Below are 26,097 nucleotides of genomic sequence, written 5' to 3' on the forward strand. Positions count from 1 at the left end.
ACTAGAGAGAGAGAGCTGGAACTCTGAAAATAGAGAATGAGACTACTTCTTCTCCTTGGACTAGTATAAAAGGGGAAAAAGTATTTCTGTAAATATATAGCACTTCAACTTGAGTAGAAATTGTTGTAGATATAGTTCTTAAGTTTTTAATTTATTAGTAGTTTTTGTTTTACTAGTAATAAATGTTTATACTATTTTTCCCCAAATCCTGTCTCTCTTTTGTCTGCAAAAACCTTCTCTCAACTCGTAGTAATTGTGTGGGGGGTGGAAAGCAAATTGACCCAGAGCAAAACCACGACACCAATATATTAAACACTTCTTCTAAAATGCCACACAAAGAAGAAACGTTATTTAGTATACTGAGATCGTTCAGATTTTACACAGTTCACATACCTGGATCGACAAGAGTACACACCACTCCACAGCAAGGAAGTTCACCTCCCCACCACTGGTATGCAAAGAGCCTAATCTGGAATGCCATTTCTGATGACCATACTGAGGAGTTAGCATGGGTTAATCAGCAACATCCACTGAGACCTATATGGATTGCAAAAAGTTCTTTCCCACAAACTCTATCCAAGTAATATTTCTGGGGACAGGGAAGCAGCAGGGAGTGGAGAGCAACAACCCTAAAACACACTGGGCTTAAATCAGTGGATTAGGCTGGTGGTTACTGGTAATGAAACAGCAGAGTTTTCACTATATAAAATTTATAAATTTATTTTTTTTTTGTAAAAATCCAAAGAGCACGAAGACATCTCACTCAAAATACTGGTAAATCAAACCACACTTAGAAAAATGAAAGCTGATTTTATTATCTTATCCACAGCCAATCATTTGACATGAACATGCATACGTAATTTTGCTACGCACACACCACAGTTTAACGTTAGTTATTAAAGGTTAAACATACAACATACATCCTTACAAAAATGAGTCAAAATGCAAACGTAACTTTTAAACAAAACAGTTTTTACTCATTTAAAAAAACTTTTGTGTTGGGTACCATTTTGTACAAACACAGTTAATTTAAACAAATCTGCTTTTAGTTTCCTCATGGTTGCACATGAAAATAAGCTGCAATAGAAAATGAAGTCATCAAGGGATTTTTAAATAGCAGAAGTAGGCAGTCTTGCCATGCAGAAGAAGCAATATTAAATATTAGTTTTTCAAAAAAAGAAAAAAACCACAAGTTTAAAAATATTTAGTTCAAGTCACAAATCTTTCCCCAGTACAGAGAAATCCAAATGCAACGCATAATTAGCTGCCACTTAGGATGGCTATTCTGAAAAGTAGAAATACTTTCCAGAATTGATAAATTTCTTTGATTTGGCACAGAAAAGAAGTCTGAGCTTACTTAGGAACAAGAAAGTGATTAAAAAAAAAAAAGGTAAACAGGAAGAGAAAAAATAAAAAGCAAGAATGAACGAGATAGTAGTTGCAATCACTAAAAAAAAAAATAAATCTGTGCATCTCAGTCATTGCAGAATACTGTCTACAGCAGGTGCGAATTCCAGGTAATTGTTATTGCAACATGGATTTAATTTGCTTGGAGGTAGTCTCATCATTCAAATGCTTTGTTGTGTACCTAAACACAGAAATAAAAGTTGAGATGAGCGTAGAGGCTATTGCACTTTGATTTAAAAAAATATGTAATTTCTTTGTTTATGGCTCAACCCGACTGTACCAGAGCAAAACCCTCAGCCATCGATCACCACCCACTCCATGGTTCCCCAGAGCACAAATCAGACATTCTGATCAGAAAATGCTGTTATCAATCAGAATTCTAACCCAGCAGCCTTGCACCAAGGGGAGTTCAAAAGAAGCCTCAGCTGGACATTGGCTTCTGTGCTCAAAGGCTATTTCATAGTAAACTCATATTATCACTAATCAGACTAACATCAGACTAACAGTAACATCAGACTAACTCTGAGGTCTCTCCCTGCAGGAAACATCTTCAAATAAAACAGCATCAGAAACTTTTCTTCAAAACTTCCAGTGATCAAACCTTCCTAAGATCCCTCAATGACAATGGATTTAATAATTTTTCAGCCTAATTTCCTGCTTAGTTAAGTGACTGCTGCTAAATCTAAAGAGCATACACACGTGCTTATTTCAGCCCTTTTCCCCTTCAAAATTCTCTAGGACAATAGCACATTTTAAAATTCCCATAAAAAGCTTAGTTACCTCTATTTTTAAAAGGGAGTAATGTATATCCTTAATATTGGCTTCTTTGTATTATTAATTTCTCTGATCTTCCTAACTAATCTAAAAGCAAGTAAAAAGTTATTCTGTACTTTAAATTTAACCTGTTAAATTAGCACTTCCATTGTTATCCACAACTGCAGTGATATTTATTTGTTCACTTGAAGAATATATAATGACTTTTTGGTTTGGAAATTAATATCAATGTAGATTTCTGAACTCTTTAGTAATTTATATTTTCCACAAACAGGCAGCCTAAGGTTTTCTGAAATCTTAAAAGTTACTGTACTTGGTATTCTGCCCACGTGAAAAAGCTGAACATGATTACAATGCCCATATGAATTTCAAATAACAAACAGCTGATCTCCTTCCAAAATCCTTACCACCTTCCACTTGCTTTTGAAACACATTATCTATCCCCTGAGGAAACATGAGAACTTCAACACTCCTCCAGAATCACATGCTCAGATTTGGACTTTACTTGCATGACATCACCTTGAACCCACTTTCATCACACAGCGGTTCCCCACCGCATCTCTTCCTAACACTGCCAAATGTGATTTAAAAACCATTTGAACATCCTGGCCAAGTGGCTAATCAAGTGCATGAAACCAGCGCTGTTGAAGCATCCGTGGATGGAAAGAGTTGGTGCAGGGAAAGGTCAGTGTGAGAGCATGGGCTGAATTCACATTGCTAACCACGAAGTGAGTGAGTGAGAACCTGAACTGCACCTTCCACGTACTTTACTAGTGTCAACAAAGATGGGAAAAATGAGGTACCTGTAAAGACTGGTGTTAATTTGCAGCTGCAATCACAATAAACTAGTCAGAAAAAAAATGCTAATACAGTCTTTTCCTTCTGGAAGCTTGTGTTTTTACTGAGCACCATCTCAAAGGCTGATCACGTAAAGAAGTTCAGAAATGACCAACAACATTATTTTAGCACGGAAATACTCACATGAAGTCCCAAATTAAGCATAGATGTTTTCTTTCATTTAATTAATAATCTGAAAGAACTTGGCAAATGAACCCACTTACAGCACCACATTATTTCACTTCTTACCATATGATAATACAAAAAAAAAAAAAATAAAGAGAGGGCTGATGGAATTAAAGCAGTTTTACCACAGATAAGAAAAAGCAATCACAAATGCTCACTTTCAGGCAAGACAAACTGAAGCATCCACATTCCAAAGCAAGTGCATGAGTAACAGCATCCAATAAAACTCATCTGTTACCAAAGTAATATGATACTTTTCCAAGTAAGGATAAGAACAAAGACTTAATCTGCCTATAACATTTTGGGACCTTTTGCCACACCTCCAATGCTGGACACCCACACAAAGAACATTTCTACCTAGAGATACAGCTTTAAGACCCAAATTAGCAGGTTTTAGATTAATATACTGAATCATTAATTTTTCCTTACTTCTCCAATTAATATGGCAAATTCTTGTCTCATCTATTCTACAGCAAAAGCATTGAGACTTGTGCCTTAAGTACTTCCTGAAAGAGGAATAATTGCTAGTTACTTACCACACCATACTGACTCATTTTTAACCTGTATGCAGGTAATGTACACAAAAAGCTATCTTAGAATGACAACTGCAAGTTTACAACCCAGCTGTTAAAACTGCCTCTCTCATGCATCCTTGTCTCAAGACAACTGAAAGACGAGCCTGCAATAATCACATTCACCTTTGACTGTAACAGTGACTGAATACTTTGGTGCTGAAGAAAATGCCCCGGACAATTAATGAAATTTCACATCAAAATATTAACAAAATCCAAATGAAAAAAGAGTACCTGAGAGCATTTAGAAGGCCTTCTACACTGTTAGGAGGCTGGTCTTTAAGAACTTTGATGCATCCTTTCATCTAGGAATTAAAAAAAGATACAGTTTTTTTCATGCTAGTACTTTCTGAGTTTACAGAAATGTTTTCTATTCAGTTTGTCAAAGAGAAAAAAAATAAGTATTTAAAAACAGCAGCAGTGTAAAGACATTTTCTGGATATTAGAAAGGAATTAAGCTTTCAATATTATATTTTCCTATGACAGACTGGTTTAGCTACTTAAAAATCTGCATTCTGAGTGCACCCTCAGCAAAGTTTGCTGATGACACCAGGCTGTGTGGTGCAGTCAACACGCTGGAAGGAAGGGATGGCATCCAGAGGGACATGGACATGCTTGAGAAGAAGACCCGTGTGAACCTCATGAAGCTCAACAAGTCCAGGTGCAAGATCCTGTGCCTGGGTCAGAGCAGTCCCAAGCACAAATACAGGCTGGGCAGGGAATGGATTGGGAGCTGCCCTGAAGAGAAGGACTGGGGGGCACTGGTGGACAAATAGTTCAACATGACCCTGCAAAAAAACCAAAAAGGCAAACATGTCCTGGGCTGCGTGGGCAGCAGGTCAAGGGATGTGATTTTCCTCCTCTATTCTGTTCTTGTGAGGCCCCACCTGGACCCAGCTCTGGGATCCCCAGCAAAAGAATGACATGGACCCGCTGGAGCAAGTCCAGAGGAGGCCACAGAGATGCTCCCAGGGCTGAAGAACCTCTCCTACAGAGACAGGCTGAGAGAGTTGGGACTGTTCAGCCTGGAGAAGAGAAGGCTCTGGGGAGACCTTAGAGCACCTTCCAGTACCTAAAGGGGGCTACAAGAGAGCTGCAAAGAGACTTTTTACACAGGCTTGGAGTGGTAGGATGAGGATGAATGGCTCTAAACTGCTGCTCCATCCCTGGAAGTGTTCAAGGCCAGGCTGGACAGGACCTTAAGCAACCTGGTCTGGAGGAAGGTGTCCCTGCCCATGTTGGCACTAGGTGATCCTTAAGGTCCCTTCAAACCCAAACCATTCTATGATAACTTTAGACAATGCAAACTTTCATGTCAAGCTCTGCTTTATTGACCTTAAGAAAAAAGTAGGGAACTGTAAATAAAAATACTTGTTTATCATAAATCCTTTAAGAATTATTACATTCAGCTAGTGAAATAATGACCAACTCTGTAGCTAGTAGAATAGGATAATAGACCATTTTAAACAACCATGAAGCCACATACAGTAACAGTATGTATTCCACAGACTTACGAACTAGCAGTAGAAAGTTAAAAACCTGAAGGTTGTTGGATTATGAACTGAGCTATTTACCAGACAGTGAGGAACAAGCCAGATGCCGCTGTTATTTTCAGTCGTTCTGATTTGGATCTTTCAGCACAACCAATGTTTACAAGTATTTCAAGACACTACCTGAATTCCATAAAACCAGATTTTACATGTCTAACAATGACCATTTACATGCCTGAAGGCCTAGCTTGTGTTTCTCACTACTTAAATATGTATTTTTGCTCGCAGTTACCACTACCGATTTAGTTTGAATCCAATGTATACATCCGCTACTGGAACTTGGAAGACAGAACAGGAACCTACAGACAATTTAAATACTCAAGAGATCATTTAGCAACAATAAACTTACATCAATTTTTGAAGTTTTGGCAAAAGCGCCCACTGGATGCACGTGGTCATAGAGTATGATGACACCCACCATTACCCTCAGACAGAATGATACTGTTTCCTCATTTGTAAACCTGCTTCTATATTCACTGTAATTTAAAAACACAGGTTATTATCTATGAAACACAGGATAAGAGTACATACTAGTAACACCCAAATTAAGATTAAAGAGAAAAATTCTACTTTAAGTCCTCAGAGAAAAAAAGAATCCTTCCCTAAAAAAACCCAAATCCACCAACCCCAAGCTTTTGATCGTTTTCTTTTTTCCTTTCAATAACCTGCCTACAAATCAGACAACTGCTTAGAAAGATTCACCTGAAGATTAATAAAGATTCTCAAACCTGAAAAAGGACTCTGCTGCTAAAGAGATTAAAATAATGCATACTAACTTTGTTTTCGGTGCTTCCTACAGTTTTCCCTGCCACACTATTATACACAAACTTCTGACTCGGGGGGAAAAAAAAAGGTAAAGAAAGCAAGCTAATGAGCAACGTTTGACTACTTTCTTGAATAGAACAGTCTATTCCTAAGAAGGATAAGAATATAAATGTTTGGAGCTCTTAATGTACTTCAAAACAAATGTGCTGTGGTATTTGGACAGAAAATTATTTAAATAAGACATAGCTCATGCACAAGTAATTTTACCAGTGCAAAACTATTTAGAACACAGAAGAAACAGGTAAAAAGAAAAAAGAAACAAAATAAAAAAAACCCACCAAAACCTAAAGTTTAGTCTGACTTTTTGGTCATACTCTGAGTGCCTGTCAAACGTACAGTAGACAACAGAATGCCTTCATGCCTGGAAAACATCTCTTAATTCCCCAGATAGGGGCACTGTCATTTTGTTACAGACATCAGCTGGGCCAGCCCACAAGGACAAACCATCCAGCACATTGCCCACAGCCCCTCTTTCAGGAGGCCCTAGGCAGTCATGCTCAAATAGTCTATTTCTCTGAATTATACATGAGAAAACCACTTATAAAGAGTGCCAAGAGGTTGTCTAGCTTCCATAGCCATGCTATTTTTAAATATTAATACGTTCAGAAAAGTAGACCGCATGATTTGCATGGCTAGCAAAATGAGACGTGGTAGTTTCATGTCAAGGTAAGCAACTAGGCTGGTAAAAAGAAAACACCATAGTTCCTAATTACCCCAATTATATTTCTTTCACCTCATGCATCACAAGTCACATCTGAGATAGAGAGATGACTCATTCCCAGAACAAGCACTGTTTATACTCACGGGGTTTCCAGCATGACCCTGCACACACTGGCCATGGTGCTTAAGCAATCTGTTGTATTCTCTATCGGTAAATTTTTATTCTGCAAAAGAAGGATCAACAGTTTCCAAGTCAATTCTTGGGTAATACTGTGCTACGAATCCTAAAACAATCCTAAAACAATCCTAAAACAAATCCTAAACCAAAAATGATCTGCTGGCATGGCAACGTGCGGGAATTAAAAACATCAACACAACTATGGTAAGTTGGGTAGTTCTGCACTTTTCTATAAAATGTTACCATATAGATTAGCAATTTCCAGAATAAAGTCTAACACATGGGTTTTGCTTGCTTTGTGAAGTCAAAGTACTACGCTATTGACACTACCGACTTTTGGTAAATTTTAAAGGAATCATCTAACTTGCTCCTTGAAGACAAATTTCTATAGCCAAATATATTCATCTGCTGTTAACAGTAAAAAATCATAGCAAACATCACAAAGAAATGTAAAATAAGAGGCCAATTTTCTTGAGGTATTTCAAGCATTAAGTGGAACTTAAAAAATATTAGAAAACAAATGTATCTGTTCATTAATCATGCAACATACAACTATTTTTAATTAAGAAATAGTGTGCATTCTCTGCACGTAAGCCAAAAATCACCACAGTTACCAGAAGGCAAGCACAATACTTGCAGTGACTGGATTTTACCACTAATATTTATCTAGGTAATTAAGCATAAATAGGGATGTGTGAAAATGTTGGAATATTGTTCCCGTTCAAATTCCTCCTGTTTTGCAATAATGTAGTATACTTGACTCTACATAGTGAAATCTCTTGGGAAGGAGAAAAGAAAGGTACATTTCAAATCCATTCCTTATTTCAAGCACACAGCATCAAACTGTTTTGCTTTCAATTTTCTGAAATCTCTGCTCTAAACCACCACCAAAATGGAGGCAAAACACTTACATGTCCCACCTCCCTCTTTGAGGAACGCTATTAGCACTGATGGGACACTATGCACTAATTTCTGGTGACACAAAAAGTGGCTGCAGTCACTAAACTCTACAGCATCTGAGAAAAGACACTTCACATTTTTTGAAGCTTCAAAAAACAAGTTTGGTTTCTAGATGGCAAATTAAGCCTGGCAGAAGTTTTCTCTTCCAGATCACGCCCGGCCCTGTGGTGCTTTGAAGCACAGTATCCAGGACATACACTCTTACCTCTGACACAAACTTTGTGGTAGCATCACTTAAGGTTTTCAACATTGGCGTTGCTTCAGCGTAAAATAAAGACATTCTGTTTGCCAACTCGTTATTTACTTCATTTTCTCCCTCTGCCTACAAAACAGAAGGAAAAGAAAATTTAGTTTTTCTGTACATGAAGAAGAGGGGTGGTAGCATAAGATTATATTTCATCTCCTCCAAGGGTTACCTACTGGGACATTGTTAATCCTCATACGGCTCAGAGTTCTTCTATAGTAGCTGAAGTCATTCTGTATAGCAGGATTTGTCATCTAGAGAGACATGGAAGCAAGAGAGTTGTGACAAATTCCAGAAAAATAAGGACAAGTTTTCATAAAATATAATACAAGAAAATATTCAGCTTCCTGAAGTAAAAAGGCCTGTGACGTGGTGGGAACTGATAAGCACCAAGTAAAGCTCTGTGGGTAGTTTCTCAGATTTTGCAGAACAAGATCTAACAGGAAAAAGAAAAGGAGCAGGAGTTGGAAATTAGAAGGTTGAAAAAAAATTGCTTTCCTAGTTTGACTCCAAGGATCAGACCAGCAAACTAATAATCATTTAAGCTTAATTCTTTGCACATCACTAAGAAAAGAGCTGGACTATGCATGTGCACAAACTAAGAGTAGCAGCAGTATCCCAAGAGATCCGCCAAATTTGGATGAAGAAACATGATTAATATGAACTGAAATAAAACAAGTGCCTAAAGCTAATATGATATTTCATCTCTTTCCAGTCTAATCTAACTGTAGGTCATGCAAGCAAGCCAAATACACTGGATCTTTGAGTATGTACTGCACACTCTGTCCTAAAACATAACACAGCCCAGACTGCTCCAGTAAACAGACCTGGTTTCTTTTGGCCAGCCTTTGTGCTCACAGAACTACAAGTCCTTACCTTGAGCTCATCAAACCGGAGTGTAAAGTGAAGAATTTCTGCAAACTGCTTGGCGAGAGCCTGCTCTCGCTCCAGGTGCTGCGTGGGGGAATACGGAGTGCTCGTCAGGGCTCCCAACAGGCCTCGCAATCCTGCCTCTGAAACGAGAGGGCAGAATTTTGCCGTGTGCAACAGCATCTGCTTCTTGTATCTCTGTTGGCTGATATCCTGCATGCTAGACTTAAAATATATACATCTGCCCAAATACATGGTGGTTCATAATAAAGGGGTTTGATTAATTGCTTATTTATGTGTCACTGTTGTCATATTTACTTACAAATTGCTGTACAGACTAGGTCTGATCAGCACTGACAGCCATAAAAAGAAGTTCCTGAAAAGGTTTCATTCAAGCTTTGCCTGCAACATTTGTGTAGAACATATTTCAATAACCTGTGTTAGCAGACTTCAGCCTTTAAGACAACACAGAATTCAAGAGGCACACTACTACAAGCAGAAGTCATGTCTTAAGATAAACTCATAATCCACTTCTTGTTCATCTTCTTGAGAAAAATGCCTCACCTCTTTAACAAAGCAGAACCTGCCTGCAAAAAGTTTCCATGTTTTGAACTAATTTTTTCAGGAGCTATGCTAATAACTCTGATTAGAAGTGAGATAACAACAGATAGTTTGTCAAAAAACCAAGTCTAATAGGTTTAATCAGCTTAGCCACCACATCAGTCAAGTTGGTTTCATAAGAGGTATGAAGCACCATCTTAAGTATTGCAAGTTCTATGTGAACCAAGATCAGGCATTTCCACAGACCAAATTATTTCTAGTGTTTAAATTATACAGACACTTTCAGATTCTCTTGTTATGAGAAACATTAACAGGACTAACGCCCAGATTATTTAGTCCACTAATTTTCAAACGATCAGATGGTTTCTGCTGTCTGGAGTTGCTAAAGGAGTAGGGGAAGAGGATGACAAGCATGCTCCCATTCTCTCTCTCCTTTCAGGCACCCACTGAAGCACATCTGCTGTCAAATGCAAGAAGATAGTACACAGTGTATAGAAGGAATCTATGCAAAATGAGCTTTTTTCTATTAAGGAGTTGACCCAGATGTGATCACATATGCCAAATATACTAATTAATGAAGACAAAACCCACAAGTTAATACCTTTCCACTTACCTAGTCTTTGAGAAAATTCATAGAATTTCTTTAGTTTGCCTACTAGTGGCACAACTGCACCCCATGCCTTCTCTTGCAGCTTCTCATCATTGGGATGCTGTATTGCCTTAATTAGAAATGGAGAGAAAAACAGTATGCTTAGATTAACTGAAGCGCTGTTGACTAAAAAAATTATTAAAAAAACCTACGCAGGACAATTGTTTAAAGATCTAATAACTAAAACTTCTACCTACTAAGAGGTTTTCCAGTTGAGAGACAAGCCTGTACTAACCCAAGTCTGTTCCAAAAAGGTCTAAGTAATTGTGTTGAAAGTAAGTATCCTGAACAGGAAAACAACTTGGAGAGAGAGTAGAAAGAAATGGTTAAAAATAAAGCCACTCAGATAAGAACATTTACATAACCAGATCTCATTAATTAAAATCAACAATTTCACTGTGGTTCCTCCAAGCAAAAAAGTTTAGCAATCAAAGCCTCATCCTAATGTTGGTATCTATCACCAATTCCTGAATTTACAGAGAAAACAAACAAACAAACAAACCCAACAAATTTGCTGTGAAATTCAGGCTAAAAATTATAGGAGTATTTAAACATAAACAACAATATAAAGCACCACCAGGACATGGTGTATACCAGATCTCTGAGGTATAGATCTTGTCTTTACAGTACACTTCCCAGATATAATACCTTAAATTCAATCCCTCCAGGTTTTTAGAAACTCGGCTACTTAGCAACTGAAAATATACTAAGAGAAGAGAAATAAAAATGTTCATAACTCTCCTGCCGCATTTTCACAGTCAATTCCTTGATTCAAAAATATGTTTTGGTCAACCCTGGGCTGTGAGCTCCATCACACTCCTCTCTGGTTCCTAGAAAGATTCCTTCCTGAGATGTCTCCCTCCTCTCAGGAGTGTCTCTCCTTTCTCCATGGGAGCTGCAGGTTTCTTTGCTGAGCCACAAGTTCCTGCCTGATCCTCCTGCCTCTCCCTGAGCCTGCTCCTTCCTTGAAGAACAAGTAAGCCACCTCCCCTCCTAAGGGGTTTTTGTGTGACACAGTTACCCTTCTTAAACCTACCTGATTAATTCAACAGAGAGAAAAACTCCCAAAGCTGAATGTCTCTGAGTATCTCAAATTCATCTGGAGAGAGCAGAGAGCCCTCCTATCTAATACTATAATAATGGTCAGTCTCTTCGCGAACGAAGAACCGGGGAAGGTCTTTACACCTTCCAGCCTGCGCATTGGATTTTTTAGGTGAGACACAGTGTGCGCGGAACTGAGCCCACCCTTTAATCCTGAGGTTCATCTGCCGGGGCCAAGCAAGCTTGGACGGTGGCAGCGAGGTCCTCAGGATGTAGATGGATTGCCTTACAGGGCTAGCGAGCTCCATCTGCCCGGGGAGTGTCCTAACCGGGAATCGAACCCAGATCTCAGCGTTGACAACGCTGTGGTTTAGCCACTGCACCACCAGGGACACTCTTATCTAATACTATTTCTTAAGGGTATGCTACAGTGAGTAACTCCTCACTTCAGGAGTAGAGCAGCCTCCATTCCTGCATGTGAGGAAGAAAGAAAGGGGGTTGGGAAAATATTTATCCCACCCTTTCTTAAATATAAAGAAAAAATGGAGTGACATTCCATACAGAAATTCTGTTTCTGTTCCAAACATCTACTGTAGTAAATAAAAGCCCATTAAAAGGGATTGAAAATGAGATGTCTTTTGTGTCAGGATTACCACACCAGACTTCTCCAATTACCGCACAAGAAGATGTCGACACTACTCAATATTGCACTGTAGTCACGCCACACTCTTTCCAACTTCACTACTAACTCAAGGAGAGCTCATGTGGGAACACAAAGAAAAACCAATAGCAACAATTCCCTGAAAAGTTTGAGAAGCATCATTTACTGTTACACATGTGGATTAATACGACTGAAACAAGCGACATCTGTTCCGCTGTTAAAAAGAAACATTCCAGAGCAGAAATTCAAGACAGTGATTTTAATAGACAACATGCTCTGCCAAAACAGCTCCTGCAAGCAAAGTTAAAACCCAGCAGTATTTGGTTAGGATCAGACAACGAACAACCACAGGTTGTGCAGAGTTGTAATGCTCTAGCTCACCTCTCGTATTTCATGGCCAGCTCCTCTATATGACTGCAAGTCTTCCAGTATTCCTTCTGCATCCTTTAACACTACATTCACCTGATTATAAATTTCCTTTTCAGATTCTGTAGGTTGGGCATCTAAACAGCAGAACATATTACATGTATATATATATATATATTTAACAACAATATGGAATTCAATAGGTACACCATCACCCATGGAACAAATTCTTCATGCAGCAACTCATCAAGAATTTCCATTCCCTGAAGAGCTACTACAATGTATGAGGAACTCCAGGAGAGTAATTTTTTTCATTTTAGTAGTCTCTTAGCTTCATTTACCATCCCAAAAAAACACCTGGAATCTATCCTTCCAGACTTATTTAAAACTGAGTTAGGAGAGGAAATCCTGATGAGTTGTCTTTATGACTATCATATCATCTCACCTTGGGGTGCTGTACAGGCTCACTGCAAGAGACTTAGGTAAGCACTCAGACACACTCACTGCAGATTGCACAGGAGGTGTCCATGCCTATTGTTATCTAGAAACACTGCATCAGGTCATTTTCCATCTTCTCTGCCTCATCTTTAACTGCTTGGGAGCCATATCTTTTATTTCAAATATAATTAATTCTCAAAACATACTCTTTATCGCACTCACTGCACAATCAGAGTTGAGAACAAAAAGATCTCGTGTGAGCTTGGGGTTTTTTTTTTTGTCCTCCATCTTTAAAGATATATGTTGTCTCCCAGTTTTTTTATAATTAGTAAGGACTTCCCAAATGTATATTTGATCATAATTTCAAAAAGCTACACATATACTTTTAACAAAAGGCAAATCTGTAAAAGGTATGTTTTGAGAAGAATCAACAAACCTTTAAAAAGAATCACCTAGCGCAAATAGCTTGGACATGGTTTACCCGAAATGAAACAGATTTTTTTCTTTTAAAAGTTTGATGGAAGCTACAAGGTTAGTTCCTTTTAGACTAATATTAAAAAAAATAATAGTTACTGAAGCTCTTCTAAGGAAAACAAAACAAAACAAAAAAACCCCCACTTTTCTCTTTACATGGGGAAAATATATTATGAAATAAATATCATTGTACTTCAGTCCACTATTTCCAATGCCAAAAATCAGAGTTTTAACAATAGATTCTTTTTTATAGGGACAAACAAAAGCTATCTAAGGACAATATATCCTCATGACTTTGTGCAGTTTAAGGAGTCTGGAAAATGTCTTTTTAAAAGTGCTTTTCCCATGATCCATACATAAAACTGCCCATGGAAGTTAGGTAAATCTTTATATTTGAAAAAAAAACCCCATAGTATTCTAGTGTTTCACATTAGAAAAACACAACAGAAAATGAGGAGAAAACAAATTTCATGTGCATTGCCTGTATGGATTTTTCTGTAATTTTTGTACAATAGTTCTTATTTTTATGGTTTAATGTACAGACAGTTTGTATTACTGGCAAATATGCCTATATATAGACCTTGCAACAGTTTAACTAATATTTTGAGAAACATCAAGAATTAGCACAGGTTAAAAAAAAGCTGGTCACTCCTTTAAAAATAAATAAATAAAAGAGCACCACATTGATTAGGCATCGAGTAAAAGTGGCCAGTGCTTTTCAGATCACCACAAAAGTCACATAATTTTGAAAGCTGCTGAAGACTGCTGTAAGAAATGAAGACAAAAAATGAGGAAAAAGAGCAGACAGGGAAGCACCAGTTGACTGGCAGCAGTTCATGCACCAACATGAAATGCTATAGTGAAATACAGACTAAGACGTGAAGCTCTGTAGCATTCCAGACTGTGTTATTAAATAATGCAATCAAGACTTGTCACTTGGATCGTCTCACACTGAGTACATCTCCTGCCTACTTAATTTTTCATGCCATTTTTTTCTTTACCCTGTGTAGTAAGGAGAGCTCATTTTTCAACACTGGGAGGGCAGAGCAGAAGGGCCCACAAGAACTCCTGCTCCTCATTTCAAAACACACCAACAAGCAGAGCAGCTGCAGTTCTGTGACCCTCCATGAAACAAGAAACATCTTCCAAATATGATTTTAGAGGTCTTCACTGAACAGCTGGCTAAGCAAATCAACACCTCCATCACCTCAGATAGTGTAGGATGTAATCAGCCAACTACTGTATTTCATTTCCCTAAAATGTTCCAGGAAACCTAAACCCAATGGTTTATACTTAATTTGTTGGGGTGGTGGTTTTTTTTGTTTGTTTGTTTGCTTGTTTTGATTATTACCAACTTCTAAATATCAAACTGTTTTAAAACCCAGTAGGTAGGGAGTTATTTATTTTGGTATGCATTTCATCTTGGACCTCTCATTTGGTGGACCTAGTCCTCTCCAATAAAAGAAATCTGTAAACCTGATTTGTCTCAACTAATTTCCTCTGCCACCTGTAATTTTTTTTTTCCCACCTAGAAGGGAGCTCAATTTTATAAAGCAAACTTGAATTCTTTTATAATCCCTTCAGAATACATTTAAGATTTTATTAGGACAGAGATAAAAGGCATGATACAGAAAATCTTCAAGACTTAGTGCTGGCTGACCCAGAGCAAATGGTTTATTTGCTTCTCAGTGCTGGTCAGGGCACTGCATTCCGAAAGCCCATCACAGGTGGAGAAAGAGGGAGAGGTCCCTCTTCCTAAGCACAGCTGTCACCTTGACTAGATCGAGGTGCCCTTCCCATATTATGGGAATAGCATCCCTCGGGATGTACCTGAGGACTCAAGCTACGGGACTTGGCTCGAGAATCACTAATTTTGGAACTCATTTTCCTCAATGTGGAGTGCACAGAGCAGGAAAGGGAGCTGTACTTCTGGAGTTACTCTTGGCAACTAAGAAAAAACAGCCAGCAATGCCAGGCATCCAAACAGGAGGATGAAGGAGACAAAACGTCAGGGATTTCCCTTTTCCCCCCACATCTATTTAGGTTCCTTCTACAATCTTAGAACAAGGCTGTGCCTTCACCCAGCAGTGCTTTCCCATTGGAAAACCAAATGGTTCTCCATCTTCTATGGACAACAGAAAGAACAAACACTAAGCACGGCACAGCTCACTGAGATGTTCTGAGGTTTGATACTGTTGCCATGGGAGCTGAACCCTGGTTATTCAGGGCAACTTTCCTATTTTCCATCCAGTAGTAGAGAAAGGGAAGACTGAGGTCCTGCAAGCAAGTGGGGAGTTCATCTTTAAATTAATTTTAAATTTAATCTCAATGTTACTGCACTAAATGCAATATACACTTAGAGTTCAGAATGCTCACACCATACAGTATTAAACACAGAAGAGCAGACTTGCAACAATATACAAACGTTGTTATGTGAACTAAATACTACAAAAATATGACAACATATGGCATGAGGGGGAACACACACATTTAGTGACTATTTAAAAAATATATTTGGCTAGCCTACAGAACTAGTAGGCAGAGAAATTTCGGGTTAAAAGTTTACACTCTACAGCAAACACTACTTAAACTGAGATTTTCCCAGGGAAGAACACGTCAAGTCATCTGAAACTGTCTGGGACAAAACTCACAAACAAGGGAGAGAAAAATCCCAGACTGCTGGAGATGAAATAATTTATTCATCTCTATCAGCATTACTGTGGAGAACACTGTCTCTGTGGCTCCTCTGAAACCTGGCCAAGTTCTCTGGGGGTAACACAGAACACTGTCAGCTCCAGCTTGAGATCACCATTTGAAGGTACACTACTCAAATCACTAAATTTGGAAAGGATTTGCACTGTGACAGAAATTACTCTAATGTAAAAATTGAGCTGTATATTTCCCACATTACAGGTGGCTGTTTTATGTGAACAATATTGTCCTTGCAAAGATGTGCACTTTGCTCATGTTCAACTGGCACTGCACAGACTTTAGAGAATACTTAAGACAACTCTTTGTTTCAAATAGGTAATGTGAATGACCAAATAAAGCATAAGCGTAACCAGTGCTGGGGCAAAGGAAAGCCAACAGCACATCATATCATTTATCAGAATGTTTTTTGTATGCATTCTAATAGTCAGTCACACCAGTCACTAGAATCTAGCACCAAGACAAGTATCTGGGGGGAAACAGTAGTCAGAAACCAGTGTAAAACCTTTCTAGATTTGAAGTTTTTAGCACTATAAAGCTTTACAGACATTGATTTTTAGCTCTTTGTGGTACTACACAAGAAATGTTTAACTAGCCTGCTCCCTCCAAAGATATCTATCTATCTATATATGGATTTAAGAACAAAACAACAAAAGCCTTCCAACTGCCTATTACTGGGCCAGACGTAACACAGAATTGTCAAATTTGTGTTTAATACAGAGCTTACTTGTCCTTCCACATAAAAACACAACATTAAGTATCACAAGATAAAGTGCCAAGTCTTGAAGAAAGATCTTGACTGTGTCAAAGCCAAGATCCTGTCAAGGCAAGCTATCTGAAACAGAGGAGAAAGAAGCATGGATACACAGTATAGCAGCAGAAACAAAGGCAGGACAGGGTCCAAAACGAATAAAGAACAGTCTAACAATTCAGCCATAATATAAGTCACTTAATTTATTGCGTATGTAAACATTTCATGTCAGCAACCTGCTTACTCTCATGCCAAATCTTGTTCATGCTCAAAACATGCATTTCAAAACAAAACTGATAGCTAAAGAATCTGTATTAAAAAAAAAAAAAACCAAAACAAACACAGCAATTTTTATTGCAATTTAAGAATTATGCCTCTTCTATCCAGCTAACTTGAATTTCACTTACTCCAATTAAATGTTCAACATTTGCAGACTAAACTGGAGCTTCACAGCTCAAATATTCTCACTATGAGTTCTTCCTACTTCATTAAGTTGTACCTATTCCGACAATATGCAAGATTTGATCTTAAAGAAGTATTGTTTCCTGATTTTTGAACACAGTCCTTGATTAATCTTCCCTTTATTAATAATTTGTATAGTAAAAATCTTCCAATAACAATATATTCATAAGAGACAACTGATAAAATTGAACACTACAACGTAAGGGTTTAGAGAGGTTGTAACTTTAAATGTCATCAAAGCAAAACCATATTTCTCCAAGCATTCGCTTTCATATCATAACTAATATAAACCAGCTACTGTTTCATCAAACACAACTGAAAATAATTCAGGGGAAGAAAAGAAGACATAATGCATCTCAAATTGTCCATATCACAATACTTCATTAATTTTTTAATCACACTATTTCATTGTATTTTATAACACGGTCAAAATGCGCTTGAGAATTAATTTTCTTAGGTTTAAGCTTGCTGATGTACAGCTGGGTAAAGCAACAGCACATCCCAAAAGATAGTAATTAAACATGCATAGCAGAAGCCAGCAACACTTACCTGCCATTCTTAGGCTTTATTGTATCATGCAACAAAAACTAAAAGCAGAAATATAGACAATATGTGAACCTTCTACAACACCTGGCATTGATCAGCCAAGTCAAATCTCTTTTCAAAAGCAATTTTATTTCTACACACTCTGAGATCCCCTTTCAAGAAGGGATGAGGTTAAATTTCAGTGCCAAATCAAATAAGGTTCACATATACACCTTTAACGTGATGATGCTGGAGCTATGAATATGTTGTGAGCAAATCTGTATAAGCAGCATTATTAAGAGGAACTGATGAGAATCAGGTTTCATTTTCAGTCCTTCCTTTAAGGTGCATCCATCTCCTTGCAATTTCAGGAAGCCTTCAAATAATTCCAATTCTTTTTAAAGTTTTGATTAAAAGTAGGAAGAATTTTAATTTAAGAAACAAGAACTATATCAGGTTTCAACATATAAAACATAATTTGAAAGCCCTCCCTGAAATAAAGATCTTCCATTTTAGAACCTGAGGATATTTCAGAATAGGTTATTGCTTTATATCAAAGTTCGCTGAACAATTATCCATAGCTCAGGCATACAAAGCAGTTAGAAGGATGGCAAAATGAAAACATACATTAAGTACATGACAAATGCAGTCTACTGCAGGCAAAGAGTAATAGATATATAAAATCATCTTCTCACTTTCAAAATCAAGGAAAAAATTTGGCCCCTGCTCAAGGTCTGTGCATGTCAAAACTTTTAGAAGGTTCCCCATGTTAAGGTACCTGCCAAGACAAGAATGAGAGAAAAGAAAATTTTCTTTTTATAAGAAGGAACAGCCCAAATGTAGTTGATTGAAGCAGTGGGGGGGAAAGAAGACCAGAGAGTTCCATCAGGCACGAACCCGTCCTTCAGGCCCCTCGCCCCGATGGGTGAGGGGAGAGCCCCACACCTCGAGGAGGCACAGCTGGTGGTTCCAGCCATGCAGCTTTCCTGTAAGAAGTGACCACGTCACCAACATCTTCACAGCTCCCCCATTCTGGCAAGGGGCAAAATCCAAACAAAGGCTTTGCCAGTGACTCATTCTGTCCCGGAACACCCTAGCACCAGTGTCCTGAGCAGGAGTACTGCCTTGAGGGCCAAGTACCATATTTGCAAGCATTAGCCATGCTACCGATTTTTACCTGATGGGACAACAGAAGGAAAGAGCTTTAATTTTGTCAGCCCTTATAATTTTGTCAGAAAGCCATCATAGATCATCAAGGTCACATCAAGATGCATCGCTTCAGTGTGCAGAAAATGCTAACACAGCTACGCCACAGATCTTTTACACAAGGTGCCCAAAACATCTGTGAAGCTCAGACAGTTTCACTTTGGACTTTTGGATGTTAAAAAACACACACTGACTGCACGATGAATGATCAAAGAGGGATCACTCTTGTCTAAGGGAGGATTACAGTGAACAACAGCTCAGCACAGATTACTATGGCATACTGACAGAATTTTCAATTTCATGATTACTGGATTTGCAGGCAGATGGATGGACATCAGTGACCACAGAGACCCGAAATGACTAAGCACATGGAAAGAAAATTTACACAGCAGCATGATGGTGGCTTGGCTACTACTGGAGGGGAGGGGGGAAAAAAAAAAAAAAGGCAAAGAGGAACAGAAAAAATACATGCAACTCTTTCAAATTCCAGATTTGCAACTGAGTCCCCTGGCCTTCACTGCAGCAGGTATAAGCAACCCTACTGTTACCATTTGAAATGCACCAGCTGTGAAGGGCTGAGAGACTTACTTTCAAAATCCAAGAAAAAATGTGCTGCATTGTGGTCTATGTCCCTGGTTAGCACCTTAATGAGATTACCCATGCCAGCAAACCTAAAAATAAAAATGGCAAAATGATTTAGTTCCAATAACCATTTCCTATTTTAAGTACACGCCTGGGACTCACTGGAGCTCCCACTGTGTTTTGCACACTGGACTCGTCAACTTCTGGTGGGAAGCAAAACACATGCACTGCACAGTGCATTTCCATGCCTCTTCTTCTCAGGGATTCTCAAGGATTGTTGAAAAAAAGGAAAAATCATAAGCTTTGACAAAAACAAAGACGTGATCTCTTTTTCATCTTTGCTTAATACATTTAAAGAACATGTGACCTATGATGACTGAGCAATTGTTTTGCATAACTGCAGCACCCAGTGCCAAACAAATCCATTATTGTTTAGGACAAAAGCAATCTCAAATCATAAGCCTGTTTTTTTACTATCTCTCCATAATCCAAAACAGATTTCGGAAAGCCTCTTAGTAGTAGTCATCTGTGGCCAATGAGCAGTTTTCCCATTAAATCACAAGTTAAACACAAGTTAGACTTTTCCAAAACCAGGAGAAAATCAAGTTTCAACAGTTCTTCTTATGTTTGCTGTCACATCCCAGCTAAAAGAAATGAAAAGTGGAAGAAAAATTAAATAGTTGTTAGATTACTTGAGATCAGAGAAATTATCAAAACAGTTTCAAATGTTACCACAAGTTTCAGAAATCAATATCTTCAGTAGGATTATGAAAACTGCATTTTACAAGGCAGCCTTTTCAAGGACCCTCCCATATTTTACAGAAGCTGAAAATATACCTAAGAACAATTGCTCTGAAATAACAAGAGCTCACTAGAGTGAGCTGCAAGGTAAACAAGACACCATCCAAAAATCTCACCTCAAATTATTTAAGAATAAGACATCGACAGTCTGACAATTGGATTAAAGTGTAAAATATAAAAAAATCAATTTTCAAATTAGTCTAACTATACTAACCTACCATTATATGTTCCTTCTTCCCTGATCTTTAGTTTTGCTGAAGACTTATGTTTACCTGGAGGGAGGTTGCACGACACTAAGAATCATTAATTTATTAGGAATTAAAGAAACTGAAGCAATGCGAACTCAAAACAAATTGTCAAATCAAACTTTCAGAACCTGTGTTGACAGATTTCTTGAATTCCATAAGAAAAAGGCAACTGGTTTGTGAGGGGGAAAAGCAAACTAAAAACAGCACATGATTTGTTTTTCCAGATCCTCAAGATTCAGCAACTCACACAATCAAGAAAAGCTAGAGAAGGAAGCAGGAATTAATCCCAAGTTGTTGAAAATTACTCAATCTTTGCTCCAACAACTTCTAAAGAATGACCAAATGACTGTTAAGGAATCTAGATTTTTACAACAGTGACTTTGAGTGTAACCCTGCTGATCATGGGAGATTCTGCACACAGAACTCAGCAGGCATATTCTCACTTTTTTACATGTTCAGCTTTCCCCGTGAAACTCAAGAAAATGCAAGACCTGCTTCCCAAGCATTTGAACTTAGTTCCTGGAAAGTCAGATCAGGCTTCTGAGCCTATGAGAAACACTCATTATTTCAAGGAATTTTTAAATTAGAGTGCCCAGTTTAGAGGCTCCTCTCAAAATAAAGCCATGAAAACATGTTTCTTCAAAGAAGCAGCTTTTCCAGAACTTTCTATTCCATAGCTTAGTAAACTCTTTATTGCTACACATGCACCAATGCTGTGTAAACACACAACAGTAGAAATCAGACAAATTACTTTTCTGTATCTAGCAAGCATGTTCTGTAGCACAGGAGTGAATAAGCCACTTTGTATTTCAGCTTTATCCAGATTATGAATATTCTTCTTGTTGGGGAGTGGACAGAGGCATTCTTAAATATTTTCAACAGGGCCAGTAAAAAGCCAAAAACAGAAGCTGCATAATGGTGATCCAGTCTGAAGATTCAGATTTAAAACCCAAACCTTAACCTCAGGACAGTGTATTCCACATTTCAATTCCAACAATAACAAACAAGCAGCAAAGACGTGGCAGTGAACAATGTTAATGGCCTAAACAGAACTCCTATACAAACAGTTACTGCTGTGCTTCAGCTGCACCATCCCCTCCTCCACCAAAATATTTTCCACATCTCAAAAAAAAAAAAAAAAAAGCCTCTGCGTAGGTTTTGCCTTTGTTTAGATATTAACCAGTCTCCTAAGAGTTTATAGGCTCATGAATGTGCTTATATATTGGATAACATTACTTCTGAAGGTCAGAGTAGGGGCATGCTTATAGGGTTGAAATATTTTGAAGCTAAGGTTACAGGAGAGCACATAGCCACTGCAGAGCAGATTGTTTCATTGAGCCTCTACCACCTCCTAAAATGAGTAGGGGGTTGGGGACTCAGTTTTGAATACAAATGCTTTAATAGCTCAGAAAGGTTTCCCAGGAAGAATATATGGTTTCTTTTCTGGGTGTTAAGTTTAGCAAATAGAAAAGCACAGTAAAAGGTTTGGCACTACAATGGAACAGTTGATGTCATATTCAAGCAGGAGATGCAACTGACCTCAAGGTAAAAGCTCAGAGAAAAGCCTCCCTGAGCAAAGGAAGAGAAATTGAAGATGATGATAACGGATTAATTCAACCACAACAGCAACAAAATGACAAGAAGGGATATAGGAGTGTATTTCAATTCACATGAATAGAAAGCTGAATGAACACTTGTTTGTAATGAAGTTCCTAACAGACTTCTTACCTCACATGTGCAGTGTACTGAAAAAATCTTGATAAACTTTAGTCACAACAGAGTTTTTCACACAAGATGTGCAATCATATCTGCTTTCTTAGCAGCAAAGCATTCACTATATATTCAGTTTTTATGGAGTGCATGGAAATCTAGCAGAAGCTGAACAAACAGTATTTTGGAAACTTGAATAAAGGTGAACTGTAACAGTTACTCAAGGATCTCAAGCATTCCTTAATACCAGTAGACCTGCTGTGTTTTAAGAACTGTAAAAATGACCAAATCTCCAAGTTGTATTCCAGAAAAACTTTAAGAAGCTTTAAAGACCTTGAAAACTCAACTGAACAAGAAGATATTTCTCTAGCATTTTTTGGGAGGACACTTTCAGCTTAGCATTCAAGGTAATGAATGAGAGAGCCAGCAGGTCAGAATTTACTCTTTTATCAAGGCTAAACACTCCCTTCTTGAGCTCTGAAATGGCTTCTTAGAAACAAGGCCACGGTGCCACTTGTGGAACTTCCTAGATACATGGAAGCAGCATCAGGTCAACACGCCATGGGTAAGGTTAGATGGCTCTACACTTCTGTACATTATTTCCCTTCCAAAGGTATAGCTGAGCAGCAAGCAGAGCTGACCTGTTGCACTCATGTGAAACACTACAGAAGGTAAAATGAAATCTGACCTTTCTGAGAAGCTGCTGTGTCAGCAGAATACCTGGATCAATCTAGAGTAAAGTAACTTAGCTCAGAGATACATCAGGCCCATGACAGATAAGATAAAGGTTTACTAGAGATTCTTGTTTTGTTCAAGATGGCTCATCATTTGCATTTCTTCTGGGCCCAAACACATTAAGAGACCACTACTGGCTCTAATATTAAAGATGATGACAATTTGCAAGTAGCATGAGAAGCCATCTATAAAACCAGCCACTAGTAGCCTTCAGCAACCTCTTCTGCTATTTGATGCCCTGTAAAAGCATAATTAGCATGAAGATTTTAGTAGTTCCATGAATTACCTTGGTAATTAAACACCATAGTGGCATGCCCAGTCAGTATTACTGCACCAAGCACTCTTCCAATTTCTTTGAAAGTCCACAACTTCAGCTGAACAAAGTAGATTTACTCATTTACAAAGTCAGATGTGGTTCCAGTTAGGTAGTCCTGACACTGAGCTACCACTATCTAGTCAAGAATATCTTCCAGCACTAACTGCATCCTTCTTGAGCACATTGCCACATCAATCAGCCCCCATTCAAGACTTAAGCCTGTAGGAAGACCAAAGCCAATAGCAAGCACTACTACTGACTTTAATGTCCTGCAACTGGGTTTAATCTTGGAGCCAAACAGCTGATTCAGAACACAGACTGGAGATGATTTCTGTTGGTTCTAATATACTTTTTGACCAACAGCTCTTCCAGCTGGAAAAAAAATCCACGCTAAGAAGAATTCTCCATATTGCAATCCCCAGCATCAAAATATTCACATGTCCAGCCTTATGTACACTTTAGGTCACTACCTATTTGTTCTTCCACAGCTTCAGGATTGCCAACTTCTGTCCAATTTTATTTGGTATTCCCATTCAGAATATATCCAGTACACTGCAAACCAGTTTTACTCCCAGGGGTATTATTGGTTTTAAGATTTTATAAAGCAGTGTGCAGAAGGAACTCATTAGGTTAAACTAAGACTCAGTAAAACCACACATTAGACCAGTGAAGTTTTCTCTTGCCACAAATCCAACATCACAAAATCAGAGCAGAACAAAAACACTAGTTTCTGTCCAAAAACTGTCTGTCCCTGTGAGGTTGCTTTGAATCCCTGCTGGCATGCTCTGTACTCCACCACAATACTCGAGCCACGTGGAGCAGGTTATGGGAAATCGGAGCATGAGCCAAGAACATGGTTTAAACTTGACCTACTTGCAGAGGAAGACATACGGAATGCCACACTGAATTAGGATGATTCGGCCCATTACAGCCTTATGGGGTTGTATGATGTTGCGTGTACTGTCATGATCAGACAAGCGGAAAGCAAAGGCATATTTTCAAAACAAGCCTTGCACGCATGCCCTTCCTGCTGAAAACATCCCTGACACACTTCGGCTCCCCCCACTCCCCCCCAGGCTAAGCCCAGGGGAAATATAATAGAAATACACGATGCAAGTAAATTCATCTGAGCACTAAAGACATTCCCCCTCTCACACCTGAAAGAAAAAACTCTACATGAATGAGGATTTTGCTTGTGATTGGCGAGCTTTCAAATGAGTTCAAAAAACCAAATAAATAGATTTAAAGAATCTGTTTGTGACTGAAGGAAGCCTGCTTCAAGAAAACATCAGCTCACCTTCTGGAAAACTATATACTATTCCCAATACTAACACTCAGAGTCTGAAAACTTTACTCCATGAAAACTTTGTATCCATGGCTCTGGAGTCCAGAGGAGGAAGTTAAGCACAACACTATATGGAAAGCACATCTAATGAAATAACAAACATTTTCTTCCCACGATTTGAGTTTTACATTTTCATTTAGTTATATGTGGCGCAAACCTCCAATTCAGAGATATTTTGGTAAAAAAAAAAAAAAAAGTGAAAACCAATTATAGCATTAAAAGTCCAACATTAGAGTGGGACACCACAGAGTTAAAACACTCACAGTGTTAACACATAAACAAACCCCTCGCTGAACGTCTCCCCGTACTATTTTTCTAGAAGGATAATCCTATCAGCCTGGCCAATTGTTTCATGGCTTACTGAACATTTTCTGCCTACAGTATCTGGCCATGAACAGGGAGGGAAAAAAAAATAAAAATAAAAGAGGCAGTGAATAGGTGGCTGCCCACATCAGCTGAATCCAAGGCAGCCCTTAGCAACACACAGCATCACAGAGCTGACAGCCTATGGGATCCAGTGGCACTTTCTCTCCCAATGAAGCAGTCAAGCTTCACAGCCAGTAAGAATGCATCTGCCCTCAGCCTTAAAAGCTAGAGACTGCTGTAGAGATGGAAACAGGCTTGTAAAATACACTGCAGGAATCACTCTTTTCAGGGGGATGTAACATTTTCCCTGGATACAAACCCGTTTTTTCTAGTCTAATGCACATTCACTTCTCTTCTGAATATTGCTACAGAAGCAGAGATGCCCTCTGACACATTCTAATTCCTACTACTGATATTAGTGGTGTTTAAAGAAAAGAAGATCTGTCATTATACAAAATCCCAAGGCAATAAAATACATTGTCTAGAAAATAAATAATTAGGGTCAACATTAAAAAAAAATATTAGCTATCACTCAAAGTGTGGAAAAATAAGGACACATAGAAGTGATCACCTTTAGATTTAGAAAAGAGAAGCTTGGTGCTACTAGCTTAAAACAAGTTACATACGGGATAATGTGGTTTCATTTTCAGGAGTCATCACAGCTCTAGCAACATCACTAACATTAAAGGTAACAGTTCAGATCGTTCCACCCAAATGCTGAATCAAACACATAAAAAAAGTGCCAGAGCAGTCACCAGTTGTGCATAAAACATGCAATTTCATTCACTGTTGGACAAGTTGTTCAAGCAAGTGTTAAGATTTCATTGGTTTTTATGGACACTTTTGGGACACAGTTCCCAGTCAAAACCATGCCCAGACCCGCTCACGGCTCTGCACTGCTGACACCCAGTGGTCACAACCCAGGGACTGCAAATCGATCACAATAAGAACAAAAACATGAAGGTAAAAAGAAAAAAAAAAAAAAACACCCCAAAAAACCTGTACCACTGAATTACTGGTACTTTAATCATTAATATCTTATCTGAAGAGTGGAAAAACAAATTATACAGCCAGATAGAAAATGTTTT

General features: G+C 38.3%; 1 protein-coding gene across 5 annotated transcripts in view; it reads right to left on the minus strand.

Annotated features, from left to right (window-relative positions):
- Positions 1–693: 693 nt before the first annotated feature.
- FAM49B (family with sequence similarity 49 member B) overlaps positions 694–26,097 on the minus strand; it is a 97,349-nt gene continuing 71,945 nt past the window's right edge. The window contains exons 4-14 of one of the 5 annotated variants that reach the window (XM_027880269.1): positions 19,495–19,577; positions 18,396–18,478; positions 12,357–12,478; positions 10,238–10,343; positions 9,070–9,206; positions 8,370–8,447; positions 8,155–8,271; positions 6,956–7,035; positions 5,676–5,802; positions 4,011–4,081; positions 791–1,588 (exon numbers count right to left, since the gene is read on the minus strand). In XM_027880269.1, coding sequence (XP_027736070.1) covers positions 1,525–1,588; positions 4,011–4,081; positions 5,676–5,802; positions 6,956–7,035; positions 8,155–8,271; positions 8,370–8,447; positions 9,070–9,206; positions 10,238–10,343; positions 12,357–12,478; positions 18,396–18,468 — 975 coding nt within the window. In that variant the 5' untranslated portion in view covers positions 18,469–18,478; positions 19,495–19,577 and the 3' untranslated portion in view covers positions 791–1,524. Of the gene's footprint in view, positions 1,589–4,010; positions 4,082–5,675; positions 5,803–6,955; positions 7,036–8,154; positions 8,272–8,369; positions 8,448–9,069; positions 9,207–10,237; positions 10,344–12,356; positions 12,479–18,395; positions 18,479–19,494; positions 19,578–26,097 lie in introns of all 5 variants that reach the window. The other 4 variants (XM_027880267.1, XM_027880268.1, XM_027880270.1 and 1 more) reach the window with 4 other exon arrangements.

The sequence above is a fragment of the Empidonax traillii genome, unplaced genomic scaffold (genome assembly GCF_003031625.1).
Source record: "Empidonax traillii isolate 1590-97213 ecotype Southwest subspecies unplaced genomic scaffold, ASM303162v1 scaffold66:size1465758, whole genome shotgun sequence".
In the NCBI taxonomy this organism is placed as follows: Eukaryota; Metazoa; Chordata; class Aves; order Passeriformes; family Tyrannidae; genus Empidonax; species Empidonax traillii.